The sequence below is a fragment of the Camellia sinensis genome, chromosome 7 (assembly GCF_055761805.1).
Source record: "Camellia sinensis isolate YWXY chromosome 7, ASM5576180v1, whole genome shotgun sequence".
Classification (NCBI taxonomy): Eukaryota; Viridiplantae; Streptophyta; class Magnoliopsida; order Ericales; family Theaceae; genus Camellia; species Camellia sinensis.
The window spans coordinates 143,208,462-143,219,344 of NC_138967.1; the positions used below are offsets into that span (position 1 = coordinate 143,208,462).

Below are 10,883 nucleotides of genomic sequence, written 5' to 3' on the forward strand. Positions count from 1 at the left end.
GGGAGTTCTTAATAGGCAATTGGGTTAATTTATTTTATTGTTGTTACAAGAAGAGATAGATGGGTGCACATAATAATTGTTGATGCGGTGTAATATTTTATTAGGTTTGTGAGATTGAGGTGGATCTTGGTAATTTGAGATTAGCTTGGGAAATATTATTTTAGCTGTTTGAGGTAAGTAACCCTCTATCACTGTTGGTTCATTTTTATTCCTATCGAATCGTTTAAAATCATAAATATTTATTTATAGCCTTTATGTTCTCTTAAAATAAAATATGGGTCAAGTATAAAACAACATCGAATATTATTATGAAAATTCTTTGAATATTTGGCGAAACTATTCTGAAAATTGTACTAAACGTTTATTCTGAAAATATCGAATGTTTTATTTAAAAGTTGTGTATTGTTTGAATTTTGAACATCACTCTAGTCTGACTATAATTTGGACCTTAGCCAATGGGGGTTATTTATTGGCACAGAAACTAGTTTCTTTTGGGGCTTTACCACCGGCCTATGTGTGGTTCTGGGCCTTGTCACGGGCTAAGTGGCCGTAGTCATTAAGACATGGGTTTTGTGAATCAAATCATTGAACCATCTGAATATCGAACCATCGATTTGAACAACGAATTACTTTGAATTATCTTGTTGGCTTTTCATTTAAAATGTATTGTACATTGTTTATTTTTAGCTATGAAACCACCTTACAAATAATTGTTCATTTATTGAACTGTAGAAAAAAAATTATATTTATTGGTTATCGATTTATTTACTTATTTTTATATACTTGATCTAGCTAGCAGTGATGGTTGGTTATTTACTAGGCTATCTAGCTTACCCTTCTTTTTTTTTTTTCAGATTCTGAAGAGTAGAGCTGCGCGGATTTTTTTTACATGTGGGAGTGCCGAGAGTGGGACCATGATTTAAGTACTTGGATTATTGTTTTGTTAGTGGATTAAATTAGTAGACTTGGTGGACATTTTCATATAAGAACTATTTATTTTTATGGATTTTGGCATTATGACAATTAAGAATTTAATTTGAGTATTTTACATGGTGGGTTATGTGATTGGATTCTTAGCTTTGCATGCTCACTTATATGAGTGTGCGGCGTTGTCATGGAGCTTGGGGCGTGACAATTCAAAACTCAATTCAATACTCGGTTAAAAAATCATAACCAAATAAATTTTTTACACTCAAATCATAATTCCGCAACTCATAAACTCAAAATACAATTTATATTTTCAAATCATATTTACAAAACTCTACCAAACGCAACCTATATTTTTTATTTTTCAATTCAAAAGTTAAACCCAAAACTACCAAAGCAATCCGTTTACGATTTTCTTATCGCAGCCCTACTCCGAACTCTGGATGATTAAATTAGTTTTGGCGCGAATTTCTACTTCGAGTTCCCTCCAAAAACAACCTCCTCATAAAGAGCTTTCTCTTTCTACCTCTTTCTAGTCAATCCAGTTCTGCAGAGAAAAAATGTCTATCACTACTAGCAAAAAAAGAAGAGCAGAGACACAGATAATCAACGACGATGAAGTAGATCAAACCCATCAAGAAGAAGAAGAAGAAGAAGATTGTCAAATGATCCCAGAGCTCCCAACCCACATCGTATTCGACATACTTTCAAGACTCCCAATAAAAACCCTCTTCAATTGCCGCAGCGTTTGTAAACTCTGGCTCTCTCTCATCTCATCAGACCCTCAGTTCGCCAAACTCCATCTCTCAAGATCACACCCTAGCCTCTTGTTTAAACCCATCAATCGCATACGGGAAACAAAGAAACTCCACTTAGTTGACCTCCAAATCGCCCCCTACACTCATCCCCGCAATGCCTCAATGAAATTGGTCCCCAAAATCAACCTTCCAAACGACCCCAGAATCGCAGTTAACATGCTCAACTCACGCAATGGCTTGCTTTGCTTGTGCGAGCCCGGCACAAATGACCCAATTTATGTATGCAATCCGATTTTGGGTGAGTGCATTACCCTTCCAAAATGCCCAATTGGCACAATTTGCAACACTTGTAGTCCTATTTTTGGTTTTAGTCCAATGACTAACCAGTACAAAGTGTTCCAGTCCTTGAGCCGAAAGGTTGTAAACTCTGTCATAGGCCTGCAAGCCAATGGAGACTACAACGAGGCGGAGATATACACGCTTGGAGAAGGGTTATGGAGAAGCATTGGAAAAACCCCTTGCTCCGTTGTCAATGACTCCTTTGATGCGTTCCTCAATGGTGCTCTTCATTGGCTTCCTTTCGGCGTTAATAATCCAGACTTTATTTTTTGTTTTGACTTTGGGAGTGAGCAATTTCGGGTTGTTCCAGAACCTTCTGAATTTGATCCGCTTTTGAAAGAATTTTCATGTCAAATGCGTGTCGGAGTGCTACGAGGTTGCCTCACTATATGTGATTTTGCTACTGTCAAAGATCAGGGTTCAATATGGGTGATGAAGGATTATGGGGTCAAGGAGTCTTGGAGTAAAGACATTGTTATTAAAGGTGTGATCTATGATTGGGATTACTCGAACTGTTACGAGCCGATAATGATTCTGCAGAGTGGGCAACTCTTGATTTTAGTTAATAGGGAGGCTCTTGTGCTTTATGATCCTAAGACCCGACATCATAAGAATGTCAAAATTTCTGGAATTAGGAAAAGATCAGACTTCCATGGGATTGCTCATGTTCCAAGCTTGGTTTCTCTAAGGGATGTTGCAAAAGGGGAAAACTTGAAGGTATCTTCAAATCAAGATAATTATGTGTTATTCTGAGTTTAAATTATGTACTGCATTAGGTTTTGTATGTGCTTATCATGTCAAGATATAGTTTATTCTTGTTTTCAATTGAAAGATTTGGTTGGTCTACTCTCTCTGATTCTGTACTAACTATCTCCACCTACATATTTTAAACTATGAAAACATTGAGACCAAAGGGTTGAACTGATGAATGAGGCGTCCTACTGAAATTGTATATGTTTGGGGAAAACAAGACACTTGCATCTTCGATTATATTCGAGTTTGTTGCAGAAGTGGTGTGCATCTCTCAATCCCTTGTTTGCCATAGCTATTTGGTAGATGAATGTCATATAATAATTCATACATTTTGCAATAGAAAAAGAAAAAAAAGGAGGTTTGTGATTGTGATGATTCTTGGGGTGGGTTGCTTTAGTTTTGTTGCATTTCATGTAACAAACAAGGTATTCTTGCCAAACATAGACACCTTGATTTGGATTAGGCATGCAAATTGTGGAACAAATGAGTCATCAATAGAATAATTTAAGATTAATATGATACTTTTGGAAGCAATGGGAACCAACTTCTTGTGTTGTGATGATTCATATTCTAAAGTTGATTGGCAAGTGATGATAGAGCCATGTATAATTCTTGGTCCCTTTTATTCTCCTGGACAGAATAGATGTGGCAACCATGCCTCATGGACTTCATGACTCTTAATCCTTAAATACACACCCGCCCACCAAATGATGGCTATTGTGCCACCATGGTTGGAGTGGTTTGGCCAGAGTAATTATTTTTGGAGTGTAGATATCTTATCTGAACGCTTAGAAAATGTGATATGTTGGGTCTTTTGGAAAATTTACGGGTAAAAGAAAGAAATTCTTTTGAAAGACCTGACTTCGAATCCTAGTGACACCGATGTGCAGAGGCTACAGTCCTTGGTTCGTCTTCATATAATGAAAGTTTTGTTTTGGTTGTAGCTATGTAGGATCTCTATTCTCAACAAGCTAAGAAAGCTGAGCTTGCTACGATGGCTATTTTAATTGCCATAGTTTGTTGCTGTTTGTTTAAAGTATGGTGGAGTTTCTTGCTTTTTGTTCTAGTTTTTTGCTGTGTTTGCACAAGCAAGAACTATTGAGATTTTGATCAACTTTTCGGGTTGTGGAGACTGCTTGCAAAAGTTTTGTGAACTGAAGTTTTTCCTCTTGCCCTAACTGGAAGAAACTAAAGAGTAAAAACAGAGACATTGGTCTTGCATGCCCATTTGCTTCCTATTTTGGGAATTGGTTATTTTTGTTGATTTTTTTTTTTTTTTTTTGTGTGACTATTTTGACCAATTACCAAAAATAACCCAACATGTTAATGTATTTAAATGATCAGCGGATAATGTCATTGATAATTTCTTGTTTACTTTCATGATTACCATTTCAAAAAAGGGAAATCACTCAACTGTGGCACAGAAAAAAAACGCAAACATGGAGGGGGGAGGGAACTCTGAGTTAATTAGTTAATTTCCAAATGAAATAATAAATACACGAAGTTAAAATATTTATAATTATGATATACATATATATTTTAATATATTTTCAAAGTCATAAGGATTGTTTTTAGCATTTTTAATTAGATAGTGTTAGGATTTTTAATCCTAATTTTGTGCATTGAAATGTGAGTTGGCACGTTGGCGGGATGTAGAGAAAGATACTGAGAGTTTGATTTTTGGAAGTTGAAAATTGCGGGCGCGACAATTTATTTTGCAGGTGCGAATAAGGAGTTTGGATCCTCTGCCATTCTATCCTGCGATATTTCTTGCCATGGTGCCAAATGACGTCGTTTTGATCTTTTTTTGTTTTTGTTTTTGTTTTTGTTTCCCTCTTTTCTTCTCTCTCAATGGTAGAACTCTAACCCACCCGACGAGTCCAAGAGTAAAAACAAAGGAGGAGGGCGACGGTGGTGAGGTGACGGCGACGGAGACGACATGGCAACACTGGCGGCAATAGCGAGGTGGCAGATCTGCTCTTTTTTCCTCCTCTCTCTCTTCTCTCTTTTCCTCCTCTAAAAACTATCAAACCCACCCTAGCTGTTTCCACAACCCCAACAACTTTCTCTCCCTCTGAACACCACACAAACAACCCCATATCTCCTCTGATTCTCTCTACAAAAGCAAGATTTCTGAGTTTTGTCCAAATTCTCTCCTTGACTATGATTTTGGGTCTCTTCTAATCCTAAGGTTTGAATTGAAATAGCCATGAATATGTTCAGTTTTGTGATTCACTTATCAGAAGCCTCAAGAAAAATTAATCAAAAATTAAAAATTTTAGTTTTGTGATTCATTCATTAGAATAATCAAGAAAAATTAAATTAAAAATCAAACTGAAGAGTTTTTGTATTGTAAAATTTTCACTTTCAGACACATGAATTCGCTTACATATATACATGTATGTATGTGTAGAGAGGGAGAGAAAAATGAGAAGAAAGAAAGTTGTAGAGTGAGAGGACGGAGGGGGATGGATCAGAGCTGGATCGAAGCCCCAACGTCGAAGGAGAAAGAGAGAGAGAAAGGGCCACGCGTTGTGCCGTTTTCTTACTCGCCCTAAGTGCCTTTTGCTATTGTCTTGCGCTATTTTGCACTGCAGCCTCATCTGCTAATGTGAGCTGCGTGTTTTTGATGTTAGCCCTGGTTTCGTACGTCGCTGCTGCTCCACTTGCTACTGTGCGCCGCGCGCATCTCTGCTAATGTGCGTTGCGCTTGCTGACGTCATCATCTTGCTGTGACATTAGCCCTAGTTGACCAAATAGGTCAAACCATTTTGACCAGCCGATTCACTGCCTTTCTAGTCGTGTTTTTGGCCTGTTCAGATCATATCCCAACTGTTTTCGGCCTTTTGAATCTGCTAGTGTGTTTTGTTTTGGCAAAATTAGCCTCTATAAAGCACCTTTTTTTTTTTTTTATGGCCCTGTTTGAGCGTCATGGATCGTTCTGACAACATCCATTCCGTCCCTGTTACAATTGATGGGTCTAACTATGTTCTCTAGGCCCAAGCTCTCTCTAGATTCATCAAAGGGAAGCGACTTTGGCGTATTATCACTGGTGCTCTTTCTAAATCCATCCAGGAAGAAAAAGAGATTGCATCTGCTTTCGATGAGCGTCTTGATGAATGGGAAGGGAAGAACTACTAGATTATCACATGGTTTTGGGCTACTTTTGTTCCTTCCATTAACCTTCAGTTTGGACGCTTTCAGGATGATTGGCCAAGGCAATTTGGGATTTCTTGAAGGACCGCTATCCAAGGTTGTTAAAATCGGGATCCTACGTTGGATCGTTGGAGGTGTTTATAGAATCGGATCGAGGATCGTAAGATCCTACCGAAAAAGACAAATTACATAATAATTTAATTTAAATAAATATTTCTTATAAATTATACACAAAATGAGTGTATATTCTATTAAAAAGAAGTGAAGATATTGCGAAAAATATAATACTCCATGTAAAATGTACATATAATATTATACAATAAAAAACTCGATAGTAAAGTTTTCTAGTTCATCAAAAAAGAAGGTGAAGAAGAAGAAGAAGAAGAAGAAGAAGAAGAAGAAGAAGAAGAAGAAGAATTCTATAACAAAATACTTCACAATCTACAATAATGCATAAAAAGTGAAGAAAAAATATTTAACAAAGTTAGATATGAAAATAGATTAAGAACTCAAAAGAGTAGCTTAGTCGAATGATAAGGTTTGTCGTTGGCATCCTTGGTGGAGCGAATTCGAGTCACAAAAATAATCTCTCCAAAAATTGGGATAAAATTGCAATCATCTTACCCTCCTTAGACTCCGTTAAAGCTAAGTTTTTTTTCCCGACTATTTAATTTTCTTAAATTACCACAATATTTGAATGTTTGTTTCATTATTTGTTTTTCTTAGTCTATTTGATTCAATATACTACTTAATTTTTATTATTTATTTTGACCACATAAATTGGTATTTAGACAACAAATATAAAATTTACAATAAAATATGTCATATAATACAAAACAAAGCTTGTAAATTGGATCGGATAGGATCGGATCCGGATCGGGATTCCACGATCCTATAAGATCCTACTACCAGGATCGAAAGATCCTACCTATAAGGAGTTTTTTACACGATCCGGATCGATTGTGCTCAAATGGATCGTAAGATCGTAGGATCGTAAGATCCGGATCGAGATTCTGATAACCATGCCGCTATCAGACCACTGGATATGCTCACCAATATCAACTCCTACAAACTCTTCATCACATGCGCGAAGAGCCTGGTTAGTCTATCAATGATTTTTTATCCCAGACGTCATCTATCTGGGACCAGTTGGCTCTTTCTAAACCTACTTGGGCACATTTTGAGGATGCACAGTTATTTATTGTTCATAAGAATCATCAACGGCTATTACAGTTTCTTATGGCTCTTCACAGCACCTTTGAACCTGTGCGTGCTTCCTTGTTCCATCGTTTGCCCTTACCGACTTTGGAGCAAGCCATTACCGAACTCTTGTTAGAAGAAACTTGTTTTGGGATTTTCAAAACTCAAAACTTGGATTCTATTCTTGCTACGTTATCATCATGGGGTTCTTTATCTTCATAGTCTTTTAGTTCATGCATTTATTGTCGCAATCGTGGCCTAATTGCCAATCATTCTTTACTTTAGTGCCAAGTTTGTGAATGCTTGACTTGCCACAAGACTACTCTAGGTCATTTCTAAAGCAATTGTCCTCGAGCTCTCCCTGTTTCTTCATCCAGGAAAGGGTCTTCATGTTCTGGGCATCAGTCCAAATCTGCTCCTGTTGCTCATACTGCTGTTGCTGTTACTGCATCAGAGTTCTTGCACTCACCACTCTACTGATCCTATTGCTCCATCATTTTCTATGGATGATGTTGAGTCCATTATCCAGCAGGTGCTTGCCAAATTCGATACTCTTCCTTCTCCTGCTCTTTCAGTCACATAAGGTAATCCTTTATGATATTTTGATTCCGCCTGCTGTAATCATATGACCTCTGATTCTACTATATTTTCTTCTATCTCATCATCCTCTTTTGTTCCCCCTATACATACTGCTGATGGTTCTCATATGTCTGTTAGTCACATTGGTCAAATTTCTACTTCCACTGTATCTCTTTCTAATGTTTATTACATTCCTGCTCTTAAATTAAACCTTATTTTTATTGGTAAATTGTGTGAACTTGGTCTCACTGTCACTTTTTCTGCTAATGGTTGTTTGGTGCAAGTCCCTTAGACGAAACAGATCCTTGGGATAGGCTGTAGGCATGGACGTCTGTTTGAGTTTCTTTATCTTCGCATTCCATCTATATCATCCACTGCTGCTTCTGTTGCCTTTTCTGTTGCTTTTATTTTTATGTCTTCTTTTCACCTTTGGCATTGTCATTTAGGACATGTCTCTTTTAGTCGTTTAAAAACTTTGGTTTCCAATGGCTGGTTAGGTCGTGTTAGTTTTGAAAATGTTGATTGTTTACCTTGTCAAATTACTAAACAGCCTGCATTACCTTTTAATAAAAGTAATTCTATTTCTATTGCCCCGTTTGCTCTTGTGCATTCAGATATTTGGGAACCCTCTCCCACCCCGACCATGGGGGGTCTTACGACTTGATTTCTTAGACTTGATAGAGAGGCTAACCTCTTGAGCAAGTTTAAGATTAACAGTTCTTTCAAGGAGCTTTTTCTTGTTTTCCACTTTTGAAGATGGGTTTGTCCATGGAACAACGAATGTTCCATTTGAAAGGGATTGAGGAGCTCCTTTGGAAAGTGAAGATCGTCTAGGGACTAACACATTTATATTACCCACACCCTTGGAAATTTCTTTCTTTTCCTTTGAAGGCTCTTCATTGGGAATATCTTTTGAGGGGTTACTCACTTTCAAAGAGGAGCAATTCGCATTAAGCATGCTCTTAAGATCCACACAAAAAGAAACCTCCTCATTGGCTACACAAGTATTGAGAATATCAAATGCATTCGACGAAGATGGAGGAGGTGTAAGAACAAAGTTACCCATAGGATCATTAACGACGTCCTTGCCTTTTTTCTTTTTCACTTCAACCCATTCACTTGGCTTGCCTTCCTCCTTCGTCTCGACCACTTCTTTGGCCTTCCACTCTTGTTTGAGTTTACTAGGAGCTTGAGTTATCGGTTTACTTGGACACAAACTTGTAGCATACCAAATATTTTGCTTTCTCCACACACTTGGGGTTTCCAAGGAACTTCTACTTTGATTTCAAACGGTTCTCCATATCCTAAGTTTACAACAAAGGAGGGTGGAATCTCTTTAGTAGCTTTTATCTCAATACAAATTCTAGCAAATGTTAACTGGCTATGGTTTTGAGTAAATTCATCAAGGTACAATGGATTAGTGATAAAACTTGCTATGTAACTCAATTCCTCCTCAGTCCAAAGTTCAAGTAGCACATTGAAAATTTTTACCCATATCGGTACACTTGAGAAGACATTTTTAGTAAGAGTCATACCGGGGTGTCATTTCTTAATAAAAATCAATTTGCTCCCAATATAATAAGGCCCCTCATCAAGAATGGACTTTAAAGCTTCTTCATTTTTCATCTTGAATACAAAGTAGCCATTATCTAAGGTTACAACCTCTTCAAGATTTTCCTTCCATAACTTGTAAGTCCAAGTCTTCACTTGGAAGAAAGACAATTTTCTATCAATAAAATAACCCACAAGAGCATGTTCCCATTGCTTAAACCCAATTTTAGAGATTTCCAATGGGATTTGAAGTTGATCGTTCTCATAACCCATTGAGTATCTCTTGAGGCTTTTAATTACTTTCTTCTTAGCAATCTCAGATTTAAATAAACCAATCCAGGGCGTAGAGATAACACTAACATTATGGGAAGAAGACTTACCCAACCCATTGGAACTAAGGCTTTGGACCATTTTTGCTTCAATCTGATCGGATGAGTCCATAGCACCCACCAATCCCTCTACACATGACATCTGAACCTGATCATGCCCGTTTGTCTCATTGATATCTTGCACATTTGTGGTTGCGGTACTTCCCTTTCTTGTTGCCTCAATATCCCCAGTTGGTTCAAGTATAGTTGTTTTGCCCAGGTCTTGTTCTAAGAAAGAGCCACGGTAAATATTAGAACCTACCATGGCATTGTAAGCTTTAGGGAAATCACAATAAGACTCTTCAATGTCAAAATCATCATGTTTAAACTCAAGTTCTAATTGCCTTTGCATATAGTCTATTATTTTGGTTTTTATCATTGGCTTGATTTGAACTATTATGGCCCAAATTTTTTTTTTCACCAAGCTAGATTGGAATTCTTTAAGTGAGATCTTGGATGAGCTACCTCTCTTGTTTCTTAATTTCTTACCCATTTTCAGCAAACAGATTGGGGAAAATGAGGAAGAATAACAATGGAAAGATTTGAAACCTGTAACAAGATAGGTTGCAGCTCACTCTCTATCTTTGTAGATTGTCGATCGGTGAATCGTCGGACACTGAGGAGATCACTAGAGATCGTGGATCATAGTTGCTGGAGGTGCGAGTGCTGTGAGGAGGTTGTATGGCGGTGTTGGATGGCGGCGGTGCAGCTTGAGAATCAGATGAGACGACGGTGCTCGTGACTTCGTCTTTGTCTGCTTCACTTTTCTTCCGCCGTTCTCTCTTCGGTGTTGTTTGTCGCTCTTCATTGCCTCTCTCTCTGTCGTTCTCTTCTCTCCAACAATCCCATTTATGTATGCAATCCCATTTTGGGTGAGTACATTACCCTTCCAAAATCGCCTAATAGCTCAATTCCCATAGACTATACTTCTTCGTTTGTTGCTTTTGGTTTTAGTCCGATAACTAACCAGTGCAAAGTGGTACGGTCGGTGCACCCAAAGGTTCTGGACCCTATGACCAGACTGCAAGTTAATGGAGACTACGACGAGGCAGAGATGTACACACTTGGAGAAGGGTCATGGAGAAGCATTGGAAAAACCCCTTACATCATTGTCAATGACTCATTTGATGCGGTCCTCAATGGTGCTCGTCATTGGCTTCCTCTTTGTTGTATTGTCAATGACTCCTTTGATGCGTTCCTCAATGGTGCTCTTCATTGGCTTCCTTTTCGTTGTTTTTTTTTAAACTTTATT

The 10,883-nt window shown here is 37.8% G+C and overlaps 1 protein-coding gene across 1 annotated transcript; it reads left to right on the plus strand.

Annotated features, from left to right (window-relative positions):
• Window positions 1-1,477: 1,477 nt before the first annotated feature.
• Window positions 1,478-2,978, plus strand: LOC145794804 (F-box protein At3g07870-like). Its single transcript, XM_082877163.1, has one exon. The coding sequence runs from the start codon at window positions 1,488-1,490 to the stop codon at window positions 2,775-2,777; it is 1,290 nt and encodes a 429-aa protein (XP_082733289.1). The 5' UTR covers window positions 1,478-1,487; the 3' UTR covers window positions 2,778-2,978.
• Window positions 2,979-10,883: the final 7,905 nt, after the last annotated feature.